This window comes from Carcharodon carcharias, chromosome 16, assembly GCF_017639515.1.
Source record: "Carcharodon carcharias isolate sCarCar2 chromosome 16, sCarCar2.pri, whole genome shotgun sequence".
In the NCBI taxonomy this organism is placed as follows: Eukaryota; Metazoa; Chordata; class Chondrichthyes; order Lamniformes; family Lamnidae; genus Carcharodon; species Carcharodon carcharias.
The window spans coordinates 102,818,515-102,834,865 of NC_054482.1; the positions used below are offsets into that span (position 1 = coordinate 102,818,515).

At 40.7% G+C, this 16,351-nt stretch overlaps 1 protein-coding gene across 1 annotated transcript in view; it reads right to left on the reverse strand.

Annotated features, from left to right (window-relative positions):
* Nucleotides 1–8,995, reverse strand: part of hfm1 (helicase for meiosis 1) — a 118,516-nt gene extending 109,521 nt beyond the window's left edge. Inside the window, exons 1-3 of the mRNA XM_041207838.1 lie at nucleotides 8,942–8,995; nucleotides 4,305–4,352; nucleotides 3,697–3,767 (exon numbers count right to left, since the gene is read on the reverse strand). Coding sequence (XP_041063772.1) covers nucleotides 3,697–3,767; nucleotides 4,305–4,352; nucleotides 8,942–8,969 — 147 coding nt within the window. The 5' untranslated portion in view covers nucleotides 8,970–8,995. The remainder of the gene's footprint in view (nucleotides 1–3,696; nucleotides 3,768–4,304; nucleotides 4,353–8,941) is intronic.
* Nucleotides 8,996–16,351: the final 7,356 nt, after the last annotated feature.

Sequence of the window (16,351 nt, forward strand, 5' to 3'; positions counted from 1 at the left end):
CTCTCGACAAATCTTGCAGGGAGAAAGGGAATGGGTTCACTTGACTGAATATAGAAAGATACAGAAACAAGTTTAAAAAGTGAGCTTTCTTTGTAAAACCAAATTTCGTCAATTCAGATTGTGCCTATTACCGGAAATAGATCTGAAAGGCTAGTACAATCCTCCCTCTATCCCTGTCATCCTCCTTATCATAGAGTCATACAGCATTGAATAATGCCAATCAGTCCATGGTGCCTGCACCAGCTCTTTGAAAGAACTATACAATTATTCCACTCCCTTGCTTTTTCCCCCTAGCCCTGCATTTTTTTCTTTTTCTTCTCTTTCTCATCCACTTCCAAGTTCCTTAACAGGTGCATTACTATTGCAAAGCAAAACTGAAGGGCCTTAGGCAGACAGTGATGGCTTTAGAGATTTCAGCTGGACTGTTAAATAAACACCACCACTCCTCAATAAGCGATTCAAGCAATAGATCCTTTAGAATGCGCATCATCTACTCAACAGTAACTTGGATCTCATTGTAGTTGCTCTGATCTGGAGCTTGGGGGTTTCTAAACCCCCAAGGACAGCACTTGTCTCTCAAAGGTTGTCTGTTCATTCTCTTCTGACCTTCAAACAGTAGAGGCATTGTGGACTGAAATATAATAACAGCACCATGGTTGTCCTCTGGGTACAACTTACATTTGTGTGGCAGGAACTACCTGAAAATTTAGGGAATGATATTTCTTTCACTGCATATGTGCAGTTGGATAATTGTTTGGAACTCTGATGGTCACTAGAATTCCATCTACGACATGCACTAAGCAAAGGTACCAAGTAACATCCCAGCTATAATGCTGAAGACCTATGTTTCAGAACTAGCTGTGCCTCTAGCCAAGCTGTTCCAGTACAGCTACAAAACTGGTATCTAACCAACAATGTGGAAAATGGTCACAAAAATCAAGGCAAATGCAATCTGGCCAATTACCATTCCATTAACCTACCCTCAATCATCAGCAAAGTGATGGAATCAGTCCACAACAGTATTATCAAACAATATCAGATTTCTGGTTTAAGATGACAAACCTGAAACATTAACTCTGTTTTTCTCTCCATGGTTGCTGGCAGACCTGCTGAGTATTTCCAGCATTTTCTGTTTTGATATCAACAGCTTGGGGTTGCCTATGAACATAAATGCAATTTATGTGGGCCAGCCACATAAATGCTGTGACTACTACAGGAGCTCTGTGGCAAGTGGTTCACTTTCTGACTCCCCAAAGCCGTTCACCACCTACAAGGCATAAGTCAGCAATGTGGTGGAATATTCTACACTTGCCTGGATGGATGCAGCTGCAACAAAACTCAAAAAGCTTAACACTATCCAGGACAAAGCATTTAGTTTGATTGATAACCTATCCATCACTTTTAACATCCAACATTGGTGCACCTGACTGGAGTGTGCATCATCCAAAGGATGCAGTGCAGCAACTCACCAATCTATCGTTGACAACATATCTCAAATTTCTGACCTCTATCATCTAGCAGGATAAGGACAGCTGGTGGATGAGAACACCATCACTTCCAAGCTCCCCTCCAAGTCACACACCAGTCTGCCTTGGACATGCATTGCTGAATCTTCATCATTGCTTGGTCAACATCCTGAAATTTCCTCCCTACAGCACTGTAGCAGTACCTTCAACACAAGGACTGCATCGGTTCAGTAGGCAACTCATCATCGCCTTCTCAAGGGCAACAAGAGATAGATAATAAATACTAGCCTTACCAATGATACTTATATCCAGAGAATGAATTTTGTTTAAAAAACTGGCCCATGGATTTAATTCCTACAATATATTCCCTTTCCTATATTGCTATGCATAATCTAATATTCATAGTCCTGTTATTGTTGCTTCTCCCACCTTACTTGCTATAACATTTCTGAGTGTTAGTAGTGTTTCTGGCATCATAAGTAACAACTACTTGGTTTCACGCCCATGTATGTATTACGCAGCAGCACGTAGGTTAGACAAAGGAGAGCCAATGGATATTATCTACTTGGACTTTCAGAAGGCCTTTGACAATGTGCTGCACAGGAGGCTGCTCAGTAAGATAAGAGCCCATGGTGTTAGAGGCAAGGTACTAGCATGGATAGAAGATTGGCTGTCTGGCAGGAGGCAGAGAGTGAGGATAAGGGGGTCCTTCTCAGGATGGTGGCCGGTGACTAGTGGAGTTCCGCAGGGGTCAGTGTTGGGCCCACAACTTTTCACTTTATACATTAATGATCTGGATGAAAGAACTGAGGGAATGCTGGCTAAGTTTGCAGATGATACAAAGATAGGTGGAGGGACAGATAGTATTGAGGAGGTGGGGAGGCTGCAGAAGGATTTGGACAGGTTAGGAGAATGGGCAAAGAAGTGGCAGATGGAATACAATGTGGGGAGGTGTGAGGTCATGCACTTTGGTAGGAAGAATAGATGCATAGACTATTTTCTAAATGGGGAGAGAATTCAGAAATCTGGAGTGCAAAGGGACTTGGGAGTCCTAGTCCAGCATTCTCTTAAGGTTAACTTGCAGGTTGAGTCGGTGGTTAGGAAGGCAAATGCAATGTTAGCATTTATTTCGAGAGGACTAGAATATAAAAGCAGGGATGTGCTGCTGAGGCTTTATAAGGCTCTGGTCAGACTGCATTTAGAATATTGTGAGCCATTTTGGGCCCCCTATCTCAGGAAGGTGTGCTGGCCCTGGAGAGGGTCCAGAGGAGGTTCACGAGAATGAAAGGCTTAACATATGAGGAACGTTTGAGGACTCTGAGTCTATACTCGATGGAGTTTAGAAGTTTGAGCGGCGGGGATCTGATTGAAATTTACAGAATACTGAAAGGCTTGGATAGAGTGGACATGGGAGAAAATGTTCCCATTAGTAGGAGAGACTAGGACCCGAGGGCACAGCCTCAGAGTAAAGGGAAGACCTTTTAGAACAGAGATGAGGAGAAACTTCTTTAGCCAGAGAGCGGTGAATCTATGGAATTCATTGCCACAGAAGGCTGTGGAGGCCAGGTCATTGAGTGTATTTAAGACCGAGATAGATAGGTTCTTGATTGGTAAGGGGATCAAAGGTTATGGGGAGAATGGGGTTGAGAAACTTATCAACCATGATTGAATGGCGGAGCAGACCCGATGGGCCGAATGGCCTAATTTCTGCTCTTATGTCTTATGGTTGACTCTATCTGTGATTTTCTATCATGTTTATTATCTCCTTTGCTGGGAATTATCTTCAGGTATTCAAAGTCATCAGCGGTAATCAGCGCCTCCAAGGCTTAGATTGTAAAAATGGTCTGTTTGAAATTGCTGCTGATCTATTTTCCACAAATACTGCATACTCCACTGCTAGATTAACAAACTTTGCAACATTTATACCAGTTAAGTGATTTGTTAGCTGCTTGAGAGGTGTTAAAAATTAATCTGTCAGAGTGTTGTAATTGATGGCTTTTTTCATTCCCATTAATGAAATTGCTTTCTCAGGAATCTCATGTTTCTAAATTACGCTTTTGCAACATTGTTAGTAAGTTGTTACATTTTGAAAAGTATTCCATCCAACATTCACTTCGCTATTAGTGTTACAATTTCTTTTCTGCTTCTCCCACATATAGTCATACATTTTTTAACCAGCCTTTAATTTGAAGAAAGGCAGTATTATTAGGCAATTAATTACAGGACATACATCATCTAATGCTTTGGACTGTATGTAGTTGAAATAAGGAAATTCTTTGAAAATGTTTCTGAGTTGTACAGCTTTGTACAAGCTTGTTAAGGACCAAGTCAATTGCAGCATTTAGCAACTAGTATGCAATTAAAAGCTAAATAACTGAATATAAAGTTTAACTGTGCACCTTCTGTTCTCTCTCAATGTAGTCAATTTTCAACAGTAAGTAAACATTTTTAAAATGTTATAGCATGTGCAGCTCTTGCCATCTAGTGGTAATACTTTCCCCAAGAAATAGAAAAGCTTGTATTGTCCATTATCATTATGGGTTATAGCTGACTGTTCTCAGTTTGTGATCTTTTAATGCACCTTTAGAATAGGTCAACTCATGAATATTTTCATCTTATTACAATAATGCAATTACAATAATTACATAATGTTTGGCTTCATACAGCTTTTAAACAGGTTTAGCTTCAAAATATTATTCTAAAACTAACCAAAAAAAAATCTAAGCCTACAGCATTTTTTTGCTTAGAGCCAGAGTTAAATATCTCAGTTTCAAAAAATTAATAACTTTTCTTTGATTAATAGTAAAAAAATAGAGTCTGCAAATGTTGAAAGGATACGAATTTCAGTAACTGCCCTCAAAGTTCCTGAGCTCCTGCCAGTTGCATCTACAAGAAAGAAGAAAGTTAAAATAGTACAATTAAATAACAACATGCATTTTGATTGCACTTTTAATGTAGTAAATGTCTCAGGAGGCTTTACAAGCATGATCAATCAAAACATTTGACATTGAATTACATGAGGAGAATTAGGGCAGATTGCAAAAGTTTAATCAAAGAAGTATGGTTTAAGGAGTGCCTTAAAGGAGAAAAGAGAGGTAGAGAGATTTGAGGAAATTCCAGAGCTTTTGTGCCTTGGAAGCTGAAGGAATAATGGTGGAGCGGTTAAGATTGGAAATGTTCAAGAAACTAGAATTGACGGAGCACAGAGATCTTAGGGGACTGTAAGGCTGAAGATCATCGAAGAAATGGGGAGGGACAAGGCCACGGAGGGATTTGAAAACAAGGGTGAGAATGTTAAAGATGAGATGCTGCTTGACTAGTAGCCAAAGTAGGTCTGTGAGCACAGGAGAAATGTGTGAAATGGGCCACAAAGTGAATACATTTGTGAAAAAATAACTTACAACAAAATAATGATTAAATACCTTCCAGTTCTTCCTGATTCCCTGCCATAATACCAAAACGGCTCTGAGCAAGATCACAAATGACAGTCTAGTTGAATGTGACAGAGATAAATTATCCTTCCTTGTCCTTCTTGACCAATTTGTGGCTCAGTTGGTAGCACTTTTGCCTTAGAATCAGAAGGCTCTGGGTTTAAGTCTTACTCCAGGACTTGAGCACAAAAATCAAGGCTGACACCACTGCAACATTGCACTGCTGAGGCCCATCTACCCTCTCAGATGGACATAAAACATCCCATGGCACACTTTCAAAGAGGAGCAGAGTACATGAGGTTATTCAAAACTCTGCTGCCCAAGTTTGCAGAGAGTAGAACTAGGGAGAACAGCCAGGATCGCATTAGAATAGGCAAGTCTAGAGGTAACAAAGGAATGAATGAGGGTTTCAGCAATAAATAACCTGAATCATGGGTGGAGTTGGACAATGTTATGGAAGTGGAAATAGGTGATCTTAGTGATAATGTGGATATGTGGTTGGAAGTTCATCTCGGGGTCAAATATAAAACCAAGGTTGTGACTTTCTGGGTCAACCTCAGACAGCTGCCAGCTAGAAGGATGCAGTCACTGCCAAGGGAACGCGGTTTGCAATGGTGACCGAAGACAATGGCTTCTGTCTTCTCAATATTTATTTGGAAGAAATTTCTGTTCATCCAGTACTCACTGTTGGACAAGCATGACAATTTAGAGACAGTGGAGGGATCAAGAGGGGTCATGAAGTGGAGCTCGGTGTCATCAGCCTGCATTGGAAACTATTTTCAAATTATGTCATGGAGTGGCAGTACGTAGATGAGAAATAGGAGTGTGCCAAGGATAGATCCTTGAGGGACACTAAAGGTAACTCCAGAAGTGGAAAGAAAGGCCATTTCAGGTGATTTTCTGGCTGTGACTGGATAGGCAAAAATGGAACCAGGCGAGTGCAGTCCCATCCAGATGGATGACAATGGAGAGGCTTTGGAGGAGAATTTTGTAGTCAACTGTGTCAAAAACATCAGACAAAAAAAACTTGCTTTAAATAGCACCTTTCACAACTACTAGATGCCACAAAACACTTTACAGTCAATGAAGCACTTCTGAACTGCAATCACTGTTGTAATGTAGAAAATGCAGCAGCACCTTTTCACACAGGAAGCTCTCTCATACAGCAGTATAATAAGGACAAGAAAATGTGTGTTTTTTTTTATGATGATGATGGAAGGATAAATATTGGCCAGGGCACTGGGGAAATAGTGCCACAGAATCTTTTATGTCCACTTGAGAGGGCAAATGGGGCCTCTGCACTCCCTCAGCTTTGAGTTTTGTGCTCAAGTCCTGAAGTGGAACTTAAACCCAGAACCTTCTGACTCCAGAGGAAAGAATGTTACTAACTGAGCCACAGGCAGATCAAGAATGAGAAGAAAGGATAATTTTTCTTTGTCACATTCAACTAGGATGTCATTTGCAACCTTGGTCAGAGCCTTTCCGGTACTGTGGCGGGGAATCAAGAAAAGCTGGAAGGTACTTCAGTCATTATTTTGTTGCAAGTTATTTTTTCAAATATGTATTCACTTTTGTTGCCCAATTTGCTTTCTTTTATTTTCCTTGGAATTGACTCATCTGGGGGTATATTTCCATATGTGCTAAAGGTCATTGATAATTTACTAAGTGACTATTCTTTTTATTTGACTCTTACAGTGTCTTGATGGACTATTCAGCTGTGAATGCATCACAGTTGAGTCCAATATTATAGTCACCCAATGTGGATACATAATTATTTTCTGAGGGATTATTGCAAAGTGATCAGGAGCAGGATCCTGGCTATTTTTTGCTTTTCCCAGCACATTATGCTGAGATCTATTATGGTGCCATCCCTGCACCCTCCCCACTTCCCCCAGCCACCAAGACTGACTTCAGCTAAAGCAGCATAGACCAACGATCAAACTTTTATAGAAAAGAAAGATACTGCTGACGCTGGAGATCTGAAATAAAACAGAAAATGCTGGAAGTACCCAGGCCTTTCATCAGAAATCTGGTTCACTCTCCACAGATGCTATCAGACATGGTGAGTATTTCCAGCATTTCCCACTTTTATTTCAATTTTTTTTTAAAGCTTGGGAGACTTAGTTAAGCCTCAAGGTACACTTGATTGAAAATACTAGAAGTCATTAAACCTCTATCGTTCATATCCTTTTGTGGGATGCAAGTGTCACGGGCAAACTGAGCATTTGTTGTTCATCTCCAATTGCCCTTGAGAAGGTGATGGTGAACTGCCTTCTTGAACCACTGAATTCCATCTGGTGGAATTTCATTCGGAAGGGGGTTTCAGGTACTTGACCTATGATCCCTAGCAATCCATCTACTGCATGTGCGTTTATTATATACCTCGTGAACCACAATTCTAGTGCAAAATTTTATTCATTTTCAATCACAACAAGCATACACTCAGATCATAATATGACACATGTACTGATTCATCTACATGATGACCACGAATGCACTTCCAAGGTATTCATTGAATGTGATGTGCTTTAGGCCCTAAGAGAAGTAAGGTACTACATAAATGCAAATTCACTTTTTTATTCTTTTGACCCACATTTATTATAGTGCATCTATCATGAGTTATGTTATAAACCAAGTACTGGAACAGGTAGTGTATAGGTGCCCTACTCCATTTTTAATTTTGTACATAGCTAACAAAAGCAAAGCACAGAAATAATAGTCGTAGAAAAGACTTGGTTACTAACATTTGCCAATCATTATGGGACTAAGCTTTGAGAAACAACAATTTTTGCTGTTTAAATGTGATTTATGTTGATATTTTCAGAATGAATTAGCTGTTCAAGCAACATCTCCACCTCAAACAATTCACTGCCCTCTCAATTATCAGTTCAGTCTCCCCCAACCACTTCAAATTGTCTTGTCACTTGGTATTTGTCTTAAACCCCCTCTGTCTCTATCTACTAGCTAAAACCACATTTCCTCTGTTCCTACTTCACACCAGTACAAATGGTATTTCCTCTTAGTCTTGCTCTTTCAATGCCAGGAAGTACTGTTTGGCAGGATTATCCTTGCATTGTCACTTTGAAGGAATTGCCCCCACAGCACATCTTGCTGGTGCAACAAGTAAAATTAAACAAAAATGGCTGGAGTGAAACACAAAAAGGCAGGAAAAACAGAGATTTGAAAATTGCATACATGTTATTCAGGCATTGTGGAAACAAAAATTTAAGGGAAATGGGATGGTCCATCACTGAATCCCATGGAAATATTTCCTCCTTCCCGCTCAGCAAGAATTGTGGACACCTGTCACCCATCCCATCCCACCCACCCCCCCCAACCACCCCCGACCATCCAAGCAGATGGTCTATGGGTCTGCACCCAAGAAACCAGACAATTTCTCCATCTTCTGCTTACTCGTGATCCAAGGGGGCTACCAGGAGAGATGAATTAGCATATCCAGTGGCAGAGACATCAAGCTCGTTAGTGTCAGTTGGAGGGAGAAAGCCTAACAATGAGCACTTTTCCCTTTGTTGGCTTCTAGAGGACCCACTGCTTAATAAGAACCTCTTGTCCAGATATGCCAAAGAAACTCTGAAGCATGCCTGCCCTTTTAATGATCTCTCATCCTCTGTGAAGCACTGCAATGGGTATCCCATTACAATATTGAATTTTGTTGGGCAGCACCAAGAATCTAACTGACAGCCCACCCTGCATAATAAACTGGTCACTGTCAGTGCAACTGGGGTCACGATAGGACTAGGCTAGTGGGCAGAAACCTTCTGCCATTATCCAGTGAAAAGAGGGAAATCCAGCCTTGGACTCATCAGTCTTGAAAGTAGAATATGAAAGAGGACTTAATGAAGTTTAAAAGATACTAAATTAAATAGAAATGGCTAATCCAGTGTGCTATCCAGGACTTTTCAAACGCTAAAGATAGTCATATGTTTCTCCTGACATTACATCATTTTATGTTGATGCCTTCACAATTATTCATATAGGGCAGAAAACTTGTCCAATTTTAGCTGCTATAATAATAGCCCTTACCTTTTACATTAAGTGCTTGAGGCATCATTGGAAGCACATGTGCTTTTTTCAGAGACTGAGTGTCATTCTGATGTTTCTGTTTGGTATGATCTGTTTCACCATATCCAGTGTGTTTTTCAGCAACACTTCTAAAATCATAGTTTTCATCTTGTAACAGAGAGCTCTCGAGAAAAGGTGGGCAGTTAACAATTGTTAAATTATTTGCTGCTTTGGTTGGCATTTTAAATAATCTATAGGAAGAGAAAATATGCAAAAGTGTCATGTATTTCAGATCTTATGAAATATTACTTTGCTTCAGCTAATGAGTATGATGAAGTTATGTATCAAACTTCTTAAAATAACCATAACAATTTTGGCAGGCTTTAGCTGTGTTGTTCAAAAGATCCATAGTAAAGCTTTGGTTTAGTACTTCTAACAATCATATTACTTGAGACCAGGAAGAGAGCCGAAGGGTGAGGGGGAAGTGATTTTCAGATGGGAAACCCAGAAGCAAGGATTTCCTGCACATCCTGTAGCATATAACCACAGGACATCTTTTAATTTTTTTAAAACAGGCTTCCCACTTGACAACCAACCAGATTGACAGGCTACTTGGCTGTCAGGTGGAAAAGCAGCTGAGACTGGATGTTAAGCAAATCTGACATTGCAAGGCGTGGAGTTCAGCTGATGGAGGGGGGGTGGGGTCGGACATCATGAGACAGTAGGACATTGCTAGGGAGGGTGGTTGGACATTACAAGGGGAGGGGTGAATTGGACATCGTTGGGGGTTGCAAGGGTCCAATCACAACATGCTAGGCTTGTGAATGGGAGGAAATACTCCTGCTCCGCCCAGCCCAAAGGAATGAAATAAAGGTATTTACCTCAAGGTTTTACGTTCAATTATAAATGTGTATATCAAAATTTATATTAGAAACTGCCTATGTAAACTCATCAAGATATAATTATACCCTGGTGCCAGTGGTAGCTGTGCAACATCTCCCAATTGGAGGGAAGGAGCGACAAGGCTCTAAGAGTATAATTATAAGGTGATTATGTTTATATAGACAGTCACTATTCTGCCCTGCCCTACCTGTGCAAGTACGTTTGTGAGGAACCAGAAGCCAGGGCCAGAGAAAGATCTGCTCCAACTTTCAGGACAGGGATCTTTACCTTAGAGCTTGAAGGCCACATCAATAGAGGTTGCCCTGGTTCGAGCTGATCTCTCTTGCAAGGCTCAGTCACCTTCAAAGACCCAGCTGAGCCAAAGAAAGTATATTTGGTTTCTTTCTGGCTCCCACAGAAGCCATTCTGGCTAAGGAAGATAATTAATCTGCTCTGTAATTGACTACCTTACTCTAGTGAAGATTTGGAGCTTTGAATGCCTCAAAGATACATAAGCTAGGTTCCCACATGTGTGAATTATTTGAGGCCTTCAAAGGTGTAAAGAGAGAAATCTGCTAGGGAATCTCAGAAACTATCCTCAATAATAACCCTTGATATGGGGAGCTAGTGGAAGATCTGTCCAGAGCCCCCCTCAATTGCAATTAATGTTCTCGTCCAAAGGACGTAGACTTCCCTGGTAATAAAAGGAACCACAGACTCTCCATTTTAGGGCCATAAGGGCCTTGTTTTAAATATTTTTTGGTTTCTTTCCCTCCCATTGAAAGCTCCTTGATGAGATACAGTTTTGTGGCTACCAAATGCACTCTGGGACCTTGCCCAAGTGGCTATTTTATTTTGATAGTAAGGTTTGATAGTGAGGCATGGTAATTTATCAGTAAGAACATCACGCCCAATTCTGTTCTTACTACAACTGCATATGGGAACTGTACCAGCAGTTACCAGCCAGCAATAAAACCAACTTTCCTCTACCTAACCCAGAGGCCATTCACACCAATTATAGTGCTCACAATATTGCCCAGCTGAGGTCAGCTTACTTTACAGGCCTGGGAACCACAGCAAGGAGATTCAATGCTTATATGATTCAGCAACACATTGGATATAATCATGGAACCATTTGGCCCTAAAATGGAGAGTCTGTGGTTCCTCTTATTACCAGGGAAGTCTACGTCCTTTGGACGAGAACATTAATTGCAATTGAGGGGGGCTCTGGACAGATCTTCCACTAGCTCCCCATATCAAGGGTTATTATTGAGGAAAGTTTCTGAGATTCCCTAGCAGATTTCTCTCTTTACACCCTTGAAGGCCTCAAATAATTCACACATGTGGGAACCTAGCTTATGTATCTTTGAGGCATTCAAAGCTCCAAATCTTCACTAGAGTAAGGTAGTCAACATGAGGATAATTTTTAAAATTGTCTGACTGGTAGGAAACTGAAAGGATTGGATTTGCTACCCATTCATTGAAGTTAATGGAAAGTAAAAATGTGAGATGTAAAATGGTCAGCTGCTCCGACCTTGTCAGCTGGGTTCAGTTAAAATTACATCATCTCCTTATCTTAATTATTACCTTGACTGACCGAAATATTAATTTGGACATTTCCTCAAAACTAAACTTGCTAGCAATAAGTCAGGTACTGATGTATACTTTCTAATGAAAACTTCTTTCCTCTAGAAATTTGATTGCAGAGTGGTACAATCATTGTCAAATCTTGCTGCAGAAAAACATGGGGTGCTCTGCATAATACAAAATGGGAGAAGATTACCTTTTCTTGAATAAAGGGTTAGCATTTTCATCCTTCTCCTCAGCGTTATGATGTGCAGTACTAAGACAATTCAAATTATCAAATGTCACTTCATGCTGATGTCTGCTGTGACCTTTACTGTTCTCATTTAACAGGACGGTTGAAGGAATAGAATTGTCACTTCTGAACCTAAGCTGAGATTGATCTTTTAGGGAGTTACTTAACCCTATTTCAAATGTTTTACGTTTGATCGGGGTATGCATATATTGACGATCAAAAACCATTTGTGACTGGCATTCATTTTCAGTCTTCTTCTTTAAAGGAGGCACAAATCTCTTCTGTGACTGATGGATGCCTAGAAAAATAAAACAAAGAAATACAATCTGACATGGTAAACACTAAATCAGGATCAACAAGATTTTGCTGATTGCAAAAACAAAGAAAATGCTCTTAGTAAAATAATAAAATTAAAAAGTTTGATGAATACATATAGCTTTCGCACCAGTGCAGTGAGTGTGCCTTTAATTCATAAAGATTAAGCAACAAACAATCATTAGCGGTTCACACACTTTCTCTACACTATTACGATTCAGATCCAAGTTTTAGCTGTTAACTCAAATCCATGTTCAAATGATCAATCTCTCAGAAAGCACAGTAAAGTTCATAACAGTTTTTAGATACGCGAATAATTAAAATTTTGAGGGTTATGTAGAGAGGGCAGGGGAATGAGACTAAGTAGAATGCTCTTTCAGAAAGCTGGTGCAGACTCCATGGGCCCAGGGTCATGAGGACTCAAAACGTCAACTCTTTCCTTCTCCGCCGATGCTGCCAGACCTGCTGAGTTTTTCCAGGTAATTCTGTTTTTGTTTTTATTCTTTACTTCATACTTTTCCCAAAAAATAAACACTCAGAACTGTTTCTCATTTATCATATCTTTGATTTTTCTTCACATTTCTAGTTGTGTTTTTATCCTTCAGCTTTTCTAAAACTCCATATTGTCAAACATTTACAAAATAAATTTAACCTTCACTCTCCAATAAGTCCGAGGATTTTTCTCTTACCTACCTATCTTTAAGCACCTGTACATGATTCCTTATTTACGATCAGTTGGATATATTTTGAATTTACACATTTTACCCGTAAAGCAGGGGGACTAAATGTTGAAAACAACTCCAAAACTGAGTGGCGATAAGGTATGACAGAAAGAAAAGTTAAACCATAATAAGAGAAGACAGTGATTTACAAGTATATTGGCAAAACAAAGCTGATCTGTGTCAGGCCACATTGCTGCATTTTTCTCTACATTTTCATCATACCTATGTACTACAGGGAAGATTCTACAAGGTTCTGCTGCCCTGAGTATAGGCTGCAATATTGAGCATGCAGACTAGCGTGCCTTATTCACAGCAGGATGCAATTTCCTGATCAGGGAAAAAGCCAGCATTTTTCAGTCTGCCATGGTGGCCAGCACAAACCTCCTAAGGTTCCTAAGGCTCCTAAAAGTATTCAAATAGGTCCCTCATTGATTGTGATTTTCTAGCTGCTTCATCACTGACAGCAGCACTTGCCCATTTGAAGTAGTTCCATAGTGTGTAGACTGCTTGGCCTGCTGGAAGAAACTTATAAAATGTGAATATCCCTGTGTAATTTTTGGTTTGAAAGTTTTATCTCTACTGTTATTAATGTTGCTGTTTGGCCCCAAATTTTTGCATTTGCATCATTCTTCCAGTTGCAATTTTGTTTGAAACAACCAAAATGAACGAGGTAGGGATTATTTTGGGAGTTCCAAAGGCACTCCTAAATTTGGAGGAGGAAAAGCAGTTCTTGAAGGGACAAGAAATCCAAATGCATAGTAATTTAGGCATCAAGCACACTCTCGTCTGATCTCTGGATGTGTACTTATTGGCCCAAACTCTGTTTCTTGGTAAGAAATCAGAGATGACCTGTATGTCACTTTCACTTTATCAAATAGGTCTTCATATAGGTATGCCACTCTTTGGAAGGTCAATACGTACACAACTTGGACCAGAGAAATGTACTTATTGGTGTGTATTAAACTTGTACTATGTTGGATCCTTCCAAGCTATCATCCATATATATTACATATCAAATCGGTCAATGAACTGTCCATAGATGCATTAAATAGATGACCGATTCTTGTTTGGAACAGACAATGGATTCATCACTTTTCCTGTGGAAAGCAGGCATTAGATCTATAAGGTACACACTATTTCACAGACACCAAGTTCCTAAGATTCGCGAGCTTCACAGGTATAACACATGTACCGTTCAGATAATTAAGTTTTCCATAGAACCATAGAACACTACAGCACAGAAAACAGGCCATTCGGCCCTTCTAGTCTGTGCTGAAATATTATTCCGCTAGTCTCATTGACCTGCACCTAGTCCATAACCCTCCAGACCTCTCCCATCCATGTATCTATCTAATTTATTCTTAAAACTTAAGAATGAGCTACCACGTCAGATGGTAGCTCGTTCCACACTCTCACCACTCTCTGAGTGAAGAAGTTCCCCATAATGTTCCCCCTAAACCTTTCCCCTTTCACCCTAAAGCTATGTCCTCTTGTGTTTATTTCTCCTAATCTAAGTGGAAAGAGCCTACTCGCATTTACTCTGTCTATACCCCTCATAATTTTGTAAACTTCTATCGTATCTCCCTTCATTCTTCTACGCTCCAAGGAATAAAGTCCTAGCCTGCTTAGTCTTTCCCTGTAACTCAACTCCTTAAGACCCAGCAACATCCTAGTAAATGTTCTCTGCACTCTCTCAATCTTACTGATATCCTTCCTGTAGTTAGGCGACCAGAACTGCACATAATACTCTGAAGTTGGCCTCACCAATGTCTTATACAACCTCACCATAACATTCCAACTCCTATACTCAATACTTTGATTTATGAAGGCCAGTATGCCAAAAGCTTTCTTTACAACCTTGTCTACCTGTGACGCCAATTTCAGGGATCTATGTATCTGAACTCCCAGATCCTTTTGTTCCTCTGCACTCCTCAATGCCCTACCATTCACTGTGTATGTCCTACCATGGTTTGACCTTCCAAAATGTAACACCTCACACTTTTCCGCATTAAATTCCATCTGTCACTTTCTGGCCTATTTTTCCAGTTGGTCCAGATCTCTCTGCAAGCTTTGAAAGCCTTCCTCGCTGTCCACAACGCCTCCAATCTTAGTGTCATCAGCAAACTTGCTGATCCAATTCACCACATTATCATCCAAATCCAAAAAAATTCCCAGCATGTCTTGAATGCCAAAGCATTCTACTGTTCCCTGAAGAGATTATTTCTGGGTGGCAAACAGGGCATCCTTCTTTTGCACCACCCCATGAAATAGCAGTTACACTTTGTCAGCATTAAACAAGGGAGTCCAATGCTGAGCCATTTCAATACTTTAGCACACAATCCAAAAGACATGGGAGCAGAAATTAGGCCATTCAGCCCATCGAATCGGCTCCGCGATTCAATCATGGCTGATAAGTTTCTCAAACCCATTCTCCTGCCTTCTCCCTGTAACCTTTGATTCCCTTACCAATCAAGAACCTATCTATCTCGGTCTTAAATACACTCAATGACCTGGCCTCCACAGCCTTCTGTGGCAATGAATTCCATAGATTCACCGCTCTCTGGCTAAAGAAGTTTCTCCTCATCTCTGTTCTAAAAGGTCTTCCCTTTACTCTGAGGCAGTGCCCTCGGGTCCTAGTCTCTCCTACTAATGGAAACATCGTCCCCACGTCCATTGTGTCCAGGCCTTTCAGTATTCTGTAAGTTTCAATCAGATCCCCCCCCTCATCCTTCTAAATTCCATCGAGTATAGACCCAGAGTCCTCAAACGTTCCTCATATGTTAAGCCTTTCATTCCTGGGAACATTCTCGTGAACCTCCTCTGAACCCTCTCCAGGGCCAGCACTTCCTTCCTGAGATACGGGGCCCAAAATTGCTCACAATATTCTAAATGCAGACTGACCAGAGCCTTATAAAGCCTCAGCAGCACATCCCTGCTTTTATATTCTAGTCCTCTCGAAATAAATGCCAACATTGCATTTGCCTTCCTAACTACCAACTCAACCTGCAAGTTAACCTTAAGAGAATGCTGGACTAGGACTCCCAAGTCCCTTTGCACTCCAGATTTCTGAATTCTCTCCCCATTTAGAAAATTGTCTATGCCTCTATTCTTCCTACCAAAGTGCATGACCTCACACTTCCCCACATTGTATTCCATCTGCCACTTCTTTGCCTATTCTCCTAACCTGTCCAAATCCTTCCGCAGCCGCTTCGCCTCCTCAATACTACCTGTCCCTCCACCTATCTTTGTATCATCTGCAAACTTAGCCAGGAAGCCCTCAGTTCCTTCATCTAGATGATTAATGTATAAAGTGAAAAGTTGTGATCCCAACACTGACCCCTGCGGAACTCCACTAGTCACCAGCTGCCATCCTGAGAAGGACCCCCTTATCCTCACTCTCTGCCTCCTGCCAGACAGCCAATCTTCTATCCATGCTAGTACCTTGCCTCAAACACCATGGGCTCTTATCTTACTGAGCAGCCTCCTGTGCGGCACCTTGTCAAAGGCCTTCTGAAAGTCCAAGCAGATAATATCCATTGGCGCTCCTTTGTCTAACCTACTCGTTACCTCCTCAAAGAATTCTAACAGATTTGTCAGGCATGACCTCCCCTTGATGAAATCATACTGGCTTTGCCCGATTTTACCATGCACTTCCAAGTATTTTGAAATCTCATCCTTAATAATGGACTCTAA